The 18,405-nt window shown below is 39.0% G+C and overlaps 1 protein-coding gene across 1 annotated transcript; it reads left to right on the plus strand.

The window, feature by feature from the left end:
* Positions 1 to 1,381: 1,381 nt before the first annotated feature.
* LOC307146099 (carbohydrate sulfotransferase 11) lies at positions 1,382 to 17,122 on the plus strand. Its single transcript, XM_079849930.1, has 3 exons — positions 1,382 to 1,925; positions 14,228 to 14,310; positions 15,811 to 17,122. Exons 1-3 carry the CDS (start codon positions 1,832 to 1,834, stop codon positions 16,654 to 16,656), a joined length of 1,023 nt encoding a protein of 340 aa, XP_079706056.1. The 5' UTR covers positions 1,382 to 1,831; the 3' UTR covers positions 16,657 to 17,122.
* Positions 17,123 to 18,405: the final 1,283 nt, after the last annotated feature.

Genomic DNA, 18,405 nt, shown 5'->3' on the forward strand with positions numbered 1-18,405 from the left:
ACTCTGAAGGAATCACTCACATGGCTGTGCACTTGTAATGACACATCAAGGATGTTAAGAGGCTAAAAGCAGGTTTAAAACTTGCCCCATCGAAGTCAACAGGGTGCAAATTTTAAAAAGAGGATAACACGGTGTAGGCAACACCGATTTTTGTCGTTGTTCTCTGTACTGACAGCACTCCAAATTTACAAAAAAATGAGCTCAATGTTCAAATTGACCGGAGTTCTCCTTTAACTCACTGTCCATCTCTATATCCAGCAGTTTTGAGCATTTTTTAAATTTATTTTTTTGAGTGAAATCCGTTTTGGCCAGTATACATTATTGTCCATAAATTTGGTAAGATAAATGACTTTATAATATGAAAATATAAGTCTTACTGTAAATATAACATATAGAATATTTTCGCATATATATAAATAGGGAACAGCATTTCCTGGGTCATTTTGACTATGAATCAACATGAACCAGACATCAGACCAGTCGTTATTGGACTTTAACTCTGATCGGGATCAACATGACTTTTTCCAATAGGGCTTATTATTAAAGCTCTTCACATGGGGAAATTGTTTAAAGTCGGATTTTACATTGTTAATATTTAAATCTTGGTTGAATACAGGATATCGTTAGCAACCTGTAAAACCGGCATTTCTGCATTCACTGTAAATAAACAGGACTGCTTTTCTATGTGCTGAACAGAAGGTGAAGCTGGACAACAGTGATACCTTATCATAGATACAGGTTTGTGCTGACTGTACGGTTTTCAGTAATGGAAGCCGTGCTTAGGCTGTGCTTGGCCAATTCACCACAACCTTAAGAAAACTTTCATTTACAAGTATATGGCTTATATCAATAATGATTATTAAATGCCATTGCAAATAAACATAGCTGATGTAAATGCATCAACAGGTTTGAAATACAACACTCAGTTTTGTGTCTGTTTATCAATGGAGTTCTTGAAGTTTGAAGACCCTATAGGGTCTGTTGCATAAACTGCTTGTCTTAAAAGTTATTAGAGATAAGAGAATCAGTCAGAATGTTCCTGTAATTTCCACCAGATGTCACTAAACATACATTATTTGTACAAAAATCACCTTTGACACATAATGTATAGTATTTTAGAACTAGACACATTTATAAAAGTGCCTGATTATCACATCGAAAGTTCTTAGATTTTAAAATGGAAAAAAAGAAGATAGATTAGACGTTTCTTCTTTAAAGTCATAAAAGTGAAATATAAAGTGAATTTACATACTTTTTAAGTCTGAAAAGTCTTAGTTTGCTTTTTTTTTTTTTTTTTCGTTAAGCAACGTTACAAAACGCTCGAGTTTTACACACTTCAGAGGGGTTCCAGTCGTTGCGTCACATCCAGGGGCCCCTGGGCACTCAGCTAGATGCTGGTGGGCGTGACGTCATGCCCGAAAGTTTGATACAATGCCCTCCATGTTTAGGGGAAGTTGTTGAATTCAACTGACAACAGCAACATGTGACGTACAGAAGACATGTAGATGTTCAATGGAATGTACGCGTAGTTGACGGGACCGCGTGGGAAGCGATGAAACAGAGTTGGACCTGTAAAGTTTTTTAGGTGAATCAATGGTTCGTGTAACACCCAACTATAAAGCGGTTTGTTCTCCGGTAGACAAGCGGGCTGCTTCGGATGAAACGTGTATCAGAATTAGTTTTCACGGAGTTGTATTTGGACTGCAAATATGTTGTTTCACTCCAAAATGAGGAACCCGCTGGACAGACGCTTTTAGAATTGTTCTTCAGCCCTTCGCGGACCTCTGTCGCCGGGCGAGAGTCGGGCATCGTCCTTTAGAGGAGTCTCAGAATGATAAAGCCCAAAGTGGGTCGGGTGTTTCTGGCGACATGCGTCGGGTCGTTTTTCATTCTCATATTATACTTCCAGAACATCTCAAGATCAGGTGAGTTGCCTATTACTGAAGTAGCGAAGTCTAATTCATAATGGATTTGTTCATTTGAGTCGGATCTTTTAAATGAGCCGGTTCACAAAACCGGTCTGAACAATTTGTTCGCAAATCAGACTAAATCGGTCCGAGCGTTTCTCCGAATATTTGAACCAAGAACCCGTCTCATTCTGACATTTAGGATTCGTATGATCCGGTGTCAATGGTTTGACTCATTAAATCGTATGTCAGTTACTTTTATCAACACCAGATTTGGTTTTGAATTTTATTTAAACATGCTGAAGCGCTTTTCAATTGTTCACTGTAAATGTTATATAGGCTATAGTAGCTAATTTAGGTTCTATCTTGGATGCAGTCAACAAATGAACTGGATTTTCTCATTTAGAGAAAATCTTAAATAATCATTCAGTATATGATGCCTATAATATAGTAATAAGCTATGCAACATCCAATTTCATTAGCAGTTTATCAATGTGTCTGTGTCATTGGGGCGTAAGCAGATCCTACAGAAATGTACAAATGAGATCATACAAATTGATGTCTACTTAAATTTAGTTTGAGATTGAGTAAGGACCATCATATTCAACTGCTACAATATAGTAAACATTTTAATTGGTGTACAGCTAATTCTGTCAATCAATCTCCCCCCCCCCCCCCCCCCAAAAAAAAGGAAGTTAGATGCTTGTTTCAACTTGTTTCACCAGCCAAATGAAGGTTACAAATCAGACTTCTTGTAACATGTCACGACCACATCCAAAATTAATTCGTTCAGTGATGACATGCACAGTTTTTTTTTTAACAATAACTGTGGGCAATAATGTTTCAAGTGTATTTTGACCCATAGCTCCTCCCTGGTCTGGACATCCTACATATCTGGGGTCAGTGCCATCAAGGAAGGTTGTTATTTTACTTTGGTCTGATCAGGGTTATTAAGTGTTTACATAACTACATAAGGGGTGTGTTGGTTAAAGATTTAAGTTGGTTGTTGAATGATTGCTAGTTTGAACCCCAAAAGGGCCAATCCATGAAAAAACTAAGTTAAAGGTTTACTGAAGTGCCTTGAAACGCGCAGCGTTATTCAGTGTGTTAACGTCATTTCCACTGAAACAGGAAGGCAGGGGGGACATATCAAACAGCTCCTCCCCTTTTTTAAAATAGCTAATAGCGTTTCATTTATATCACAGCTCAGCCAGAGCCATTGAGCTCTGTAAAGCTGCAGTTTCCTAACCGTTTCTCCTCATAATCTCCTTCATATCGCTTTAAAATATAGCATTCGGTGGACAATTCAATGAGTCTGATTAGTTTTCTGGTCTTCGCCGACTCTTGCATATAATCCGCTCTTTGCCATTGTGTCTCTGAACCGGAGCAGACTGACTGAGTGACACTAACATGAAACCAGACTTCATTTGCCGCTATAAATAGCGTCTATTTATAATATAGGGGGCATTTGATTGGACAGAAAATCTGATGAAAAGCGTGATGTCATCACAATCATTGATTCATATTGGCGGAAGTGAGGGTTTTGAAAACTTATGTCTTCTAAATGCAATTTTGTCATTGTTTTGAAGCACACTTACTTATAGATAATAGTGAGGCCAACAAATTCATACTAAAAGCCAAAAAAAATTCAATTTTGATTTCATGGGGAATTTAAGCCTCTTTGTTTTAGTGTCCCAGCTGCTTACAGTTATGTAGTAGTTAGTTGAATTTAGCACAGTATCCCTGCTCTCCCAATATTTCTTCACAGTCCACCGGTTGAAAACCACTCTTCAAACCACTTTTAAAAGACTTAAAGGGAACCAGGGAGATCTTAAGCAATGACTGTCTGATTGAAATAACGATTTAGTGCATTGTCATCACTTCCATTTGACAAGCTTAGGTAGATACATTTAGATAACATAGACATGCATGCCACATAATGGCAGTTCCTCTGACATACAAGAAAGGACATCAGACTGTCCTCAGAGTGCACATGTGTAGGCTTCAGCCTGTTTAGAACAGCGAACAAAAAAGACTGTTCAATCCCACTGGAAACAAAGCAGACGGAGAGAAAAACTACCCGTGGAATGTTTGGAAGGCCCCCACTGGGAGACTCTGGGGCATTCCAAAACCTTTTAAACCTTTCCCCTGATGCCTCCGAGAGAAACGGATCACCTTGAAGAAGGATAGCATGAGATTAGAGAAGAAGGGGGAATTAAAGGTCAGTGGCTTTGACTTTGTCCCAGAGTTTTGGGATTGGCCTCATATGACCATATCTGATTTTTCACCCACTCATTACTTGCATTCATGAGAGGGTATGGATGGAGGTAAACCTGTGATGCGACAGTAATTTATGAGTATGAAGTCCATCTGGACAAAATCAGAAACAGCATGAAGTGGTGAAGTATGTCACTACAAAATATATTACGTTATGGTTAGTCTCCTGAGAATTATGAAAGTCTTTGAACATAACCTGGTAGTGATAATAGCTAATCTTTTTTCTATTTATTTTGCAAACTAAACCTCTCCCTTTGCCTGGGAGACATAGACTAAAGCCAAGTTCAGATTTTTTGGTGAAAATGTTATTATACAGCCAAGATTGCAAGGCTGGCGTCAATTTGGCGTTGCCCTTTTTTTAAATTAAATGAATAATCCACTTCCCCTGACTAGATCTGGCTCCATTGAACCGTTCTTGTTTAGGCTTGTTAGTATGCAGTTAAATAGCTTCTCAAGAATAGTTCAGGATTTGACCCTTAAGAATTCTCCTGCCAGAGGCACATAGTTTGACTATGGCAAAAGAACATCATGTGATCCTTCATTTGTCTCTACTTAACAGGTGTTTGTAGATGTTCACACCTGCATTATTGAAGACGCTTATCTCGATGACTCTAATAAGTGCGTACAAATTAGGTGCTCACAGAAACAAATTCCCACCGGATTAACATGTTTATGCACATAGAATGGTTCTTATTCTCATTCAAATGTAGATGAATCCAGGCTATTCTGAGGAAACTTTTAGATAGGCTTAGACATGTGATTAAGCTTAAAACTTATAACTATATTTCTAACTGTATAATTAATATTGTGCAATATTTTTAAAGTATAAGTTACTATATTACTATATATTTGGTTTATTATTTACATCTTATTATTCATGATTTTGAAATATTTGATTAGTGAATGAGACCCAATGAGTGTATAACGCAAATGAATGTTAATTCTGTGCATTATTTGTTTAAAGCTTTTCTTGTTTGGGTCATGGATAGATATTCGCTGCGCCACACCTCTTCAGTGTTCACAGGGTCACGCACACTTCACAGGAAGTTTGGCTATACTATATACCACTGTGTCCTCCTAGTGGTTCCAGTAAAAAGAGCTGATACAAGTGATCTTAAAAGTAGTGCTCTGTCGGTGTCTTGGCCTGAAACTCGCAGCAGCAATCAGTAATTACCTTAAAATGGATTTTCTGTTTATGTATGTTTCTTCACGAAACCGCTTGGTAACTGTCCTTGTGTGCAATAGGAAAGTTGTTTAATTATCGAATATTGAATTTCCCCTCATTCTTCTGCTGATCTGCTTCTTTTTACCTGAAGCCAACATCAAGAAAACTTGTCCATGCAGCCAAAAGGCAATCTGTGAGGTGCAACTAATACAAGTTTAGCGGTTTGTCCATGAGAAACATATGGAGCTCCTTCCCTTTCTATGCAGTAAGTGCTTGTGAGTCAGTGCACAGATCAGATACTCAACTGGACCTTGGGTGCACCTTTGTCAAAAGACCTTTGAACATTTTCAATAAAGTGAGGGTCATTTCTTTTCCCACTGTGGGCAGTTTGAAACTAAGAAGATGTCTCTGTCCTTTTATAGTCATTTTAAAGGCTTGTTCTCTTCTGATAAAGGTTAATACTGCATCTGCTGAATGTGCTGCAGTTTCATCGCTTATCTGACCACCATCAGTTACTGCTGCTCATGCTGCTGACTTCACCACGTCACACTTCTTTTTGCTTGTTTAGTTTGACATAGACAGTCTGCTTAATCTCAATCGAGCGTTTTACTCAGCTCCCTTACAGTTTGCTGTGGTAAAAAAGCATATTTAAAAAGGTAAATTAGTTTTAGGCATTGTTGATTGTCACAATTTTTATTTCTTTTTTATTGCAGCAATGAAATGGGTCACGACAGTCAACTAGTTGTCTGACAACCAACTAGTCGACAAATTATACAGGGCTACAGGATTCATTTGTTCACGGAAAATTTGTTCCGAAGCATTTATACCGCATGCCAGAAAACATAAGCTCATTCTTTTACCATCAAGCAAACCTCCAATCTTACATTGGCCTGTTAGAAAAGTTTATGAAGTCCATTACTCCAGAGGCTTAGAAGCGAAGCTGTCTTTGATCCTTGAAAATTGAGTCACATTATGAAGTGATTGAAGGTCAGATTGGATTTTGGATTTGTATTTTCTCCAGTAATGCAGCCTAAATCGTTTCCTAAATTGTTTACGTGTCTTTTACTCATTTCACACTCTAGTTGTAGTGAATTGGAGTGATTATGCTCGCCCAGGTTGGCATCAGCCTTATCGATTTTGGAATAAATCACCCCAGGGACTATAATCCAAGGTCTGAAAACCTGTATTTAACAACAGATTTGAAGGGGTAGTTCAACTGAAAAGTAGGACATTTTTTACTCCCCTTCATTTTGTTTCTAAAACTGTAGAACTTTGCTTCTTCTACAAGAACACACACACACAAATAATACATTTTTAAGGATGTCTCAGACTGTTTGTCCATGCAGTGAAAGTAAATGTTTCAAAATATATTTTGTGTTCCACTGAAGAAAGAAAGTCATACAGTTTGAAATAACACATAAATTTTGTTTTGGAGTGAACAAACCCTTTGTAATTAGATCCTTGATCCTATGTGCAAAGCTTGATACAATTTGCAGATGCCCTCTTATAATTGCACAGATAAATAAACTTTCAGCACTTTCTGAATGGCTCCTACAGGCACATGTGTTTGGTATAGCATCATCAGCCAATGCTGGTTACCCATATAATGACATAACTCTGGGAGCCGTACTGCTCTACAGGGCCAAGTTTCCCAATGGACCTGTTTTATATTTTATGAGGAACTGCGCACAAGATGCTTTTGATTTAACGTGCTGCCGGGGCATTGGTCAGTATCCGCCAGCTCTCCCAATCCTTCGCTCTTCCTTTCAGACAGCCAAAACAGATTTTAAGTAGTCAGAGATTTGGATGGAATAAACAAATCATGCTAGGTGACTTCAACAGATTGTTTGATTGCCAAACCATGGCACTCGTTTGGATATAAGGCAATTCCTTGATGTAGAACAGCTTGAGGGTTGCAAGTTTGTTATATCTTCTCTTTTGTTTTGGTAATTTTTTCACTCTTCAGGACTGGGAAGGAGAAAAAGGCTGCGTTCTTTTAATAAATAAAGGGAAATTTCCTGCCTTAAATGGAATTTTGGGATTTGGGATGAACAGTCACGGCTCTATGTTAGTCAGGGATAGAGTGACACCCTCACAAAGAGGCTCAGAGAAGTACGGTCTTTCTTCACCTTTTCATATCATATGCATCTCTTTCTCTCTTCTCAAATTCATCTTATGAGAGTAAAACCATTGCTATGAATGGAATACTGTAGAGTACGACATGCTGGGCCACTATGAGTGGACCTTACTCTATCCAAATCTCTGACTAAGCACATTCTTCATTCTGTAATAGATTTTGCTTTATGACATATTAAGGCACCCACTGGAGTTCTACTTCCTTTAGTGTGCTTGAGGCAGAAAGGAAAATGATTGCTCTAGTCAGATAACTATTCACTTCTGCCCCAAGAACACTTTATGGTAAGTAAAGCTACTTTTTACAGAAACAGGTCGATGTAGGTATTCATTAGAATTTCAGCATAGGCGTTTTAGTAATTTTGCACAGTAATTTAATCAAATCAGTAATTCTCAGTCATGTTCTTTCTTGTTTAAAAATGTGTTTCCTTCACAGCTTAAAGGTAGGGTAGGCAATTTCTTTTTATATATAAACACTTTTTGTTATACTGGTTGAAACTCTTCACATCCTGATAGCAATCAATAATAGAAGGGGTCTAAATATTAAAAACATGTACATATATGGAGGAGTTTAAGTATCTTGGGGTTTTGTTCACGAGTGAGGGAAGGATGAAACGGGAGATTGACAGACGGATCGGTGCAGCTTCTGCAGTAATGCGGTCGATGTAACGGTCTGTCGTGGTGAAGAAGGAGCTGAGCCGCAAGGCGAAGCTCTCGATTTACCGGTCAATCTACGTTCCTACTCTCACCTATGGTCATGAGCTGTAGGTCATGACCGAAATGACAAGATCCCGGATACAGGTGGCCGAAATGAGCTTTCTCCGCAGGGTGGCTGGGCGATCCCTTAGAAATAGGGTGAGAAGCTCGGTCACTCGGGAGGAGCTCAGAGTAGAGCCGCTGCTCCTCCACATCGAGAGAGGTCAGCTGAGGTGGCTCGGGCATCTGTTCCGGATGCCTCCTGGACGCCTTTGCGGGAAGGTGTTCCGGGCGCGTCCCACTGGGAGGAGACTCCGGGGAAGACCTAGGACACGCTGGAGGGACTATGTCTCCCGGCTGGCCTGGGAACGCCTCGGTGTCCCCCCGAAAGAGCTGGAGGAAGTGTCTAGGGAGAGGGAAGTCTGGGCATCTCTGCTTAGACTGCTGCCCCCGCGACCCGGCCCCGGTTAAGCGGAAGAAGATGGTATGGTGTACATATATCTTATGTGGAAGTCTCAGGACCAAAGAATTTTCATCCAATCTTTGCATTTGGTCCGAATGCAATGATAGGATGTCCTACCTGCCTCTCAACATATGTATTTCCATACTTGCGTGCACCTGCTCACGCAGACATCACACGTCATCAGCGCATTTCATGAAGCTATGCAGAGTTGTCGACTGAGTCACGGAGCACCACAAACAAACAGCAGCCTTTTACAGTTCTTCCTGAACCAAAACAACGAGTTTATGCTGCGTTCATGCCATGTCGTAACCGTAATTATGAGATGGCAACCCGTGAGGTTCTACCTGGAGCTGTCCTCAGACTCAGAGTTATGCGTTTCTATGTCAACACTATCAACGGCTAAATGAATTTGCAGCAGTCAGGTGGTACAAGTAAGAGCTTGTTATTTCTGGCCTCTCTGAAATTGCCTACCCTACCTTTAACTTTTCATAGCTGCCTTTAATTAGAATATGAGGTGCTTATTCAGAATGTCCACTTTAATTGAACATTCATTCATATCTGTGCATGCCCAAACAAAGATAGCTCTAAATGGCGATTCAATTAAATAAAACGATGGTTTTAAAAACTATAGACATTAAAAGAAATGTTATGCCCTACAGGATTTTACAGTAGAAGTTTTTTTAAAAGACATTAATACCTTTAATCAACAAGGCTCTGCCTGACTGCAGATAAATATGACATTTCATAATGATTTACAATAAACTCTGTTAGAGAGCAACATACGTAAATGTATCTGTTCAATAAAATTCCTTGCTCGTCTGTTGAGTAATAAAAACACCATCTCTGCATTTTCAAATCCCTCAGTTTTTGCCATCTCCTTAAAGCCAAGCCAATGTTGATTCTTGTTTTATTACGAGCTCTGTCGTGCTCTCTTTTTGCCCTTTTTTTTAAAAAGGGGTGATTCCCCAGAGGTTCGAGATTTAGCTTCTCCATGTCAACCTTTTTTGCTCGTTGTGATAACTAACCTCTGATACTCACACACCAGACACGTTTCAAAAGTAGCAGGAGAAACATTTCTCTATTCACAGATGACGAGACACGCACGGGCGACTGACGTATGTACGCAATTTCCCGTGAAAACCATTCCGTCAGATCTCAAATATAAACTATTTAATAGGCTTACCATGAACAAGAGTATGATAAAAAATTATGATATAGCCTATTGCCTCATTTAAATGTTAATTTTGAATAAAAAAAATTACTTAGTGTACCTTTAAATCAAAAGTGACAGAAATGATTTTTTAAATAAATGCTGGTCATCTTCGTTGTTTTCAACTAAGTTAATAATAATAAGAAATGTCTCTTGAGCAGTAAATCAGCATATTAGAATGATTTCTGAAGGATCATGTGACACTGAAGACTGGAGTGATAATTGTGAAAATTCAGCTTTATATAGCACAGGAATAAATTACATTTTAAATATTTTAAAAACGGTTATTTCATTATTATTTAAAAAAAAAACTTCTTTCAAAAAATATTTAAAAAGATGTAATGACCACAAACTTTTTGAATGTTAGTGTAAAAATGCAGTGTTGTGCTGCTATATGATACACAAAACACCAAGTTTAAGCCCTACCAGGTACAAAAGAGGACACTGACAAACTATAGTAAAACGGTGGAGAAAACAAGGCAAACACAGAAGTCACTAAGTCAGTTTGATCTGCTTTTTTGTGGTTACATCTTACTATATTACTGGAAATTGCGTTTTTTTGAAGTAGCGTTTTCTGGGGAAAAGTGTATGAGACAAAACGCTTATGAACAGCTTATGAAACGCTCTCATTTCAACATCAGACTTGTTTCACTTCTGATGGGTTTCATGACACATATGATGCTTCCTTACAGCACAACATCCAGGAAGCATAAGCTCTTCTGTTTCCAGTGTAGTTTCAACCAGAGAAACATGATCCTCAAAGTCATTTAAATGTGTTTCCAATACCGCAGCCTAATTATATTTAGACAATATGGGCGAGAGCACCAGCTGTGAAGACAATTGAGTAGATAAATCATTTGATTTCGGGAGTAAAACAAAAACTCAAAAGTCACCTCAGAGAACAAAAAACTCTCTCCACACGAGGCTGAGCAGAATTCGATTAGTAAGCGAGCACAGTTGCTGCGCCGCATGAGGGCTTCCTGCCCATTACCTTGCGAACTTTTGATAAAAGCCTGCTGATTTGAGTGTTGTCCTCTGTAAACCCTCACAGGCCAACATAAATGGCCACAAGCCTGTGTAGCATTCCTGCAAACAACCTTTGTTGTTGCCGCCTGGCCTCAGTTGACGTGAGGAACCTCACTCATAGTGCATACTAACAACTTTTAAAAAAGAGACCTCACTGCCCACCTTTTGGGAGTCATTTAATGCTTTTTTTCTACCTAGTAGCTTTTTTGAGGAACTAATTTGTGTGATACTGTATTGTCTTGTCATCATTTAATTTCATCTGTCTTTTTCTTCACTATAGATTACTCTTGTTCCTGTAAAAAAAAGTCACAAGAGGAAGTTCACGTCTTTCTGTGGTTGTGAATCAGACTGCCTCTAACGGCCTCTTGCACACACTTCCTTTTAAAAATTATTATCAGCTGATGTTTATGATTACAAATATCTTGTGAAAACATCATTTTGCAATGGCAGCTCTGATATGATTGTACTTTGCGTCATAAATATGAGTTCTTATGGTGTTTGCAACAGATAGGAGTATTTTAAATATTTGATATAAAATATGCACATGTTGTTATGTGCACATGACACATTGAGCTGTGATGCTCACATACAAAGCTTTATGCTAACATTTTTGTGACATTCGCTCACACTCGGGTCTATTTGCTGAAGGGCAGACGTTGTTGGGTGGGTGCTAATCATCGGGCGAATTAAGCAATCAGGAATATTAATTAAGGTATATGACTACTAGATGCTCCTGGAAGGTCACCAAGCAACATCTTCATGACTGAATTCATTAATATTCACATGCCTAAATTTTGCAGCCTAATTATACAGGGCTTATAAGTGACCTAGCTGTTCAGGCTATGATTCAACTAGTTGTTTAGCGCTCCAGCTGTTTGATTCAATACTATATTCCAGCAATACCGATGTAGTTTCAGGAGCGCATTTCTAGGACCCTAGTTTTATTTATTTTTTTGGGGTGACAGCGCCACTAGCCAATTCTACTTCAACAACGGAGATATGATTCAAACTTTAAACAAACAGATGCAAACACTATACATATGGAAATGAGTCATTTATTATTATCTTTCTTTGCAGATTATTTTTAACGTAAGAGCAGGGGCGACTATTTTAAACTTGAATATTTGAGGCTTTTGGTTTCAGCAGTCTCCAGTTATTATAAGGCTGTGCAAAAACAGTTCATTGTGCTGCTGGATGTTGTAAACTGGTATTTGTTTTCAAATTATTTTAATTTATTAACGTACTAATAAACACGCAAGTTTGTAGAGCTATTATTTTACCGTTTAGGCTACTGCACATTATTAAAGTGATAGTTCACCCAAAAACGAAAAGTTTGTCATTTACTCACCCTCAAGTTGTTCCAAAACCCTTTATGAGTTTCTTTCTTCTGTTGAACACAAAAGAAGATATTTTAAAGAATGTTGGTAACCAGACAGTTAACGGTAGCCATTAACTTCCATAGTATTAAAAAAAAAAACTAGAAGTCAATGAGTGCCGTCAACTGTTTGGTTACCAACATTCGTTAAAATATCTTCTTTTGTGTTCAACAGAAAAAAGAAACTCATACAGGTTTTGAACAACATGTGGGTGAGTAAATGATGACAACATTTTTAGGTGAACTATCACTTTAAGTGTGTCAGTCACACATTAGTATGTACTAATGAATTGAAGTCTCCCACATATACAGAAAATAGTCTTTCTTTCCAAGAAAACCAGAATATAGTTACTCATATATTGAAACAAATTAGGGCGTGTTTACCAATGGGTATGTTTGGGTTTGGGTTTGTTTAGGACAATAGGCTATATCAATTAAAAAATAATCAAATAAATACATAATTGAATAGTAAGTGCTATAAAATAGTATACTGCTAATACATTAAAAAAAAAAAATGTGGTTCTAGAAATGTGGTCCTGAAACTGTAGCCTGCGAGATTGCATAAATACCCTTCTCATTTGATTGTGAAAACTTATCTTGTTTATAATGGACCTACATTACAAACTAAGCATTTCACTTGCAAATGTTGCATGGTCACTCTTTACTATACTGTAAGTGTCAAATAAATAACAAAAATGAAAAGCTGCACATTGAGACTGCTAGATTTCACTGTAGATATTACATATGTATGTTGTTGGATTTGCAGACTTATATTCATTTTCATTGAATAATGAGGATATATAAAAGCTGGGAAAGCCATCAGTGCCTGCTTTCATAGCACAATTTTTGGTCTGCATATGTACTCAACCCCCTCCCCATTTCCTTCTTTCTGCCTTTTCCATGTTATATCAGGTTTTTTTCCCCTTCCATTTTCCATTTGATCCTCATATGGTCCTTTTTTATGGTCTTTTTGCCACTTTGGTGTCCCACTAATTCTTTTTAATCATTAGAGGTAAAACATTTTTTAACTTAATTTAAATTCAGTTTGCTAAATGTACGAATTATTTATCAGTGTCCCACAATACTATACATTTAATTTAATGTTTTTCTGTTTATTGATAGAAAAGTACAAAATAGGTCAAGAAAATGCTATAATTACATACATCATTGTACACACTTTTTACATAATGTTTGTCCCCGAGATTTACGATAAGCATTTTTTGAGGTTTAAACATCTTTCACTGACCATGAAAAAAAAAAAAAAAAGCTAAGCTTACTCTACTCTCTCAGTGTCCAGACTTGCTGGAGCATTTAAAGTATCCCTTTGACTTAGCTGGCACATGTGCAAAACCAATCACTTACGTTAGTGCTAAGGGGCCCAACACAGACTGAAGGAGTGTGCGCGTGTGTGTGTGTGTGTGTGTGCGTGTGTGATGGGTGGGAAGGGGAGTAAGGGAGGAAGTGGCTTGGACTGAAGAGAACACACTGTTCCTATAGAGAATGCAAATGTGAAGGAGGAAATTTATGGCTGATCAGCTAGGTGCAGGAGTCAGAGAAGGCAGTAATTGTGTACCAGCACGATCCCCGCTGCTCCCCATATGCCCAGAATTAACAGCTCTAATCTTTTATAGCTCAATAACGTGATCGTTCAGACAAAGCACTTTGATCTCTGCTTTTTTAACACAAGGTCACGAGTCTCTTAACCCCAAAGAAACTCTCTGGGGGAAATGTAAATTATGCTCGAACATGCAAAACTCGGCGCCAGAATGCAGGGATGTTGTGGGTGGTTGCCAAGGCATTGCTCTGCGCAAAGACGAGTGGCTTTTTTAGCATGTTATCTGGTTTCTAGGTCTCTGATATTCTGGTCTATTGAAGTTACTATAATATCAGTTAATGTATCCATTGTGTTTTGCTTATGAAGCCATTAACTTTATGTTGCCATTTCTCATCTTTTGCTTTTGTTGTGTGCTTGTAGCTTCTGAACAGATTTCGGGTCAGAACAGTTTCCCAGTTAAATCAGGAAGAAGTCCTCTGCAGACACTACAAGAAAATGACCAGGTATGTATTTTTTTCTCCTGAAATTATAGAAATGTTGTTGACTAATAATTATTCAATATTTATTTATTAAATTATTAAATAATTATTAAATAAGTTATACAATTATTAAATAAGACAAAGTAAACTAGATAATACTTTTGAAAGCGAATTTAAATGATATGATTTCGGTGGATAGCGCTGACTGACAGAGGACGGGGTGCATTTCTCGGACCCCTGTTGTTGCAGGGACAGATTTTAACAGCAGTGGAAGTCGAATTACTAAAATAACAACCTTACATTCCTGGAGGAGCTCAATTCACCCCAATTTACTCCTAACACCATCATCTTATAAAGACACATGCAAACCAACTGACAAAAACAAAATGACATGCATTACAACTATGTCAGTGTAGATTCTGAGATCAAATATGTTTTAGTTTGCGTTTTTCCAAATCTAAAATATTTTTTACTTCCATTACATTTTTGAAGAATGAAAGTGAAAGGGAACTGGGTCTGAAAAAAAAACAAAATGGCAAACATAGTATATTAAGAGTAGTTCATATGACTTGTGTGTATATATTATTATAACGCTACATTGACGCGGGGCGTCGGCGTCAACGCTTGACGGAGGTCATGACTGTTTGGTGCTGACTCGACATAGTGACAACAGCCAATCACATTACTTCTCCAAGTGTTGCATGAACGCAATTGGCTAGCGTCTGCGCTAGGGTATTTGCATAGGTAATCTGATTGGCTGATGCCCGTGTTGGCGCTTGAAAAGTTGAAAATTTTTCAACTTCTTCCACGAGCAACGCCAGTGACGCGACGCAACGGAACCCACCATTCAATTCGGCAACACATGACGTCACCCACTCAAAGTAAATGAGAAGCGTTAACGCAGACGGTGTGAAAGCACCGTACGTTTTTTGAAGCCATGTATACAGACACTTTTCATTGTGTAACTTTATTGTATGAAAAACAAACAGCCCAGATCTGCTCTTGTGTTTTATGGACAAAATAGTCACACGGGCTTGGAATGACATGATGTGTGAGTAAATGATGACAAATTTTTCATTTTTGGATGAACCATGCTTTTAAAGGTCTGAGTGGAATGTCTAGATAAGGTCCATCTAGTTGAATCACTACCAGCTCATCAAATCCTATTGTATTCTTGCCTGTATCAAACCCATCTGTGGATCATCCCCCAGGCAAAACCGTTACCCTCCCATTACTGCTATGTGCCTCATGATTTCACAATAACTTCCCCTAAACACAGCATCTGTCTTATCATAAAAAGTCACACAAATGCATGCGTTTACATGTCGTGCAATTTGTGGTTTCCATAATTGCACTGTTAAGAAATCTTGCATTCGGTTCCAGAAGAAAAGATTTTCGGTTTAAAGTAATAGTTAACCCAAATATGAAATTCTGTTCTGAACCCATTTGACTTTCATGGAACAAATGGTGACTTTTTTTTTTTTCATTCTATTTCCTCTAATACCACTCTTTCCTGTCCTCCAGCTGGAGAAGTCTGCAGTGCAGGCCACTCTGCAGGGTCGAAGGGAACTCCTGGAGGAAATCTGTCACACCCACACACACAAAAGACGCGTACTCGGCCCAGAGGACCTCCGCCACCTCATAGTGGACGATAAACACAAGCTACTGTATTGCTATGTCCCCAAAGTGGCATGCACCAACTGGAAGCGTGTAATGATGGTGCTAACAGGCGATGGGCGCTACCGTGAACCGCTGGCTATTCCCGCCAACGTAGCTCACGTAGCGGGCAACCTGCGTTCACTCTCGGAGTACTCCACGGCCGAGATCAACAAGCGTCTGCGCACATATCTGAAGTTCGTCTTTGTGCGCGAACCCTTCGAGAGACTCGTCTCGGCCTATCGTAACAAGTTCACCCGTAGCTACAACACAGCCTTTCATAAACGTTACGGGACCAAAATCATCAGGAGACATCGTGCCGACCCCCAGACTGAAGCACTGGAAAAAGGCAACGACGTCTCGTTCGAGGAGTTTGTGTATTATTTAGTAGACCCTCAGACTCAGAGAGAGGAACCGTTTAATGAGCACTGGGAAAGGGTTCACTCACTCTGCCACCCTTGTCTGATCCGTTACGACGTGGTGGGCAAGTACGAGACTCTTGCGCAAGATTCCCGCTACATCCTGAAGTTAGCCGATGCCGAAGGAGAGGTGAAATTCCCAGCCACCTCCAAGAGCACCAGGACCACGGGCGACATGGCTGCCAAGTTCTTTGACAACATCAGTCCGTTTTACCAGAAGAGACTCTTCAATCTTTACCGAATGGACTTCTTGCTTTTTAACTACTCTGTGCCGTCGTACTTGAAGTTGAGATGAGGGTTTGAGCATGTTTCAACTGATCCTAAATCTTGCGCACATGTCTTGTGGGCACAGACGTTTGAATTTTGCTCTAGTGTCTGGATTCAAGCGAACTGCCTGGGGGAACCTGTAGAGGATGCGTCTTGAATATGGCGCTGCCCTCGCTCACTTGAAGCGAAATTCAGCACTGTGAACAGATTACTGCTGGCAGGGGTGTTGCCTCCCATCCCAAAAGTTCACAAAATACTGTCTGTAATTCCTTTGGCTTTGGAACCTTTTCACCGAGCTCCAAGTATGTGCCTTTGTCCTTCTGAATGTTGATAAGTGAAGCGGGATTCTTCATCAACGAATGAATGCTATGAATGTTTCATCTTCTTTAATTTTCACCACCCAAATTGATATTTATAGTGTTGTTTACATAGCATATTTATTGTGGATTTTGTTCTTGAACTGGAACCAGCAAGGCCTTAACGTTAATCTCGAAGAGATTCCTTGCGGCTGATCTCAAAGCCTCCTTTCTAACATTCCCTGGATATGATTCCAGACCATAACCTCACTCCCTGATCACAAAGGTAGTTTCCAAGTCTAAATGCAACAAACCATCAACATTTTCAATCAGATAGCTGGTCATATATCGGAGAGAGTCAGAGGGTAAGGGATGAATTTAGACTTCTCTTGCAGTGGCAAACTGGACAAGGCTGTCTACCTTGGCCGGTTTAGCTAATCTGGAATGAAACTGTGTTCTCACAGAGTCACCCCTTTATTTAGCATGCAACGGGCTGAGTAAACAGTGCATAGCTGTGGTTGGGGAAAGGTAGACCCTCATCAGTGCGCCTCTTGTTGAGCTATGGATGCAGGGTGAGGTGCTAACTACCCACTGGGCATTGCAGGTCAAACATCAGCATGATCCTGGGAGGAAACACTCGTCTTATGAATTCGTAATAAGGGTTGAAGTGCAATAAAGGTTTTAGTAAGGTACCAGTATGTGTTTGAGTCAGCAGAAGATTATCTATCCCTTCAAACTCCTAAAGTGTGAAAAAAATCAACCTTTTGTGTCTGTGCACTACAACACAGTTTAAAGTCCTGCTAGTTTTCATGACTTTATGAAATGTTATTGTGGTTCATTAGCACTTGGTGGAAATTACCTTAATTTTTTTTTCTCTTTCTTTCTTTTTGTCTGCGGCAAAGGCTAATGACTCATTTTTTATGGTTGAATTGGTTATGAAATATTTAGAGAGAATGAGAATGAGTCTGACTAAAATTTGTCCGACAGGCAGACATGTCCTGGTGCACACATTGTGTGCCACATTGCCTAACAAATTTGCTCTTGGAAATGCTTTGTTGGGAAATATTTTCGATCTAGCTAGTTAGTCACTATTGTTGAACTGGAATTATCCAGAATTTCCTAAGGACAAAAAGTCTCATCAACAGTTATGCGCATAAATTTGCATTCCCCTTGCAGAATATGCATTGAGAGCTGGTGGGTGTAAACTTTTTGAATTGGATGATCGGGGTAAATTGTACTTATTTTTTTTCTTCGGGGAAACATGTATACATTTCATGTAGCTTTTAAAGGGAAGTATAAAAAAATCTTTAAACCGAATCTCGGCTCTTAATGCATCGTTTTGCCATCTTGAGCATCAGTGAATGTTTTCACCTTCACCTAATATATCACGCCGATATATTAAAGTCGATAAATTATCCTTCAGATGAGACAATTCTGATGCTAACTGTTCGCCATGATGTTTAATTAATGATGCAATTAAA

This window comes from Squalius cephalus (genome assembly GCF_949319135.1).
Source record: "Squalius cephalus genome assembly, chromosome: 18".
Classification (NCBI taxonomy): Eukaryota; Metazoa; Chordata; class Actinopteri; order Cypriniformes; family Leuciscidae; genus Squalius; species Squalius cephalus.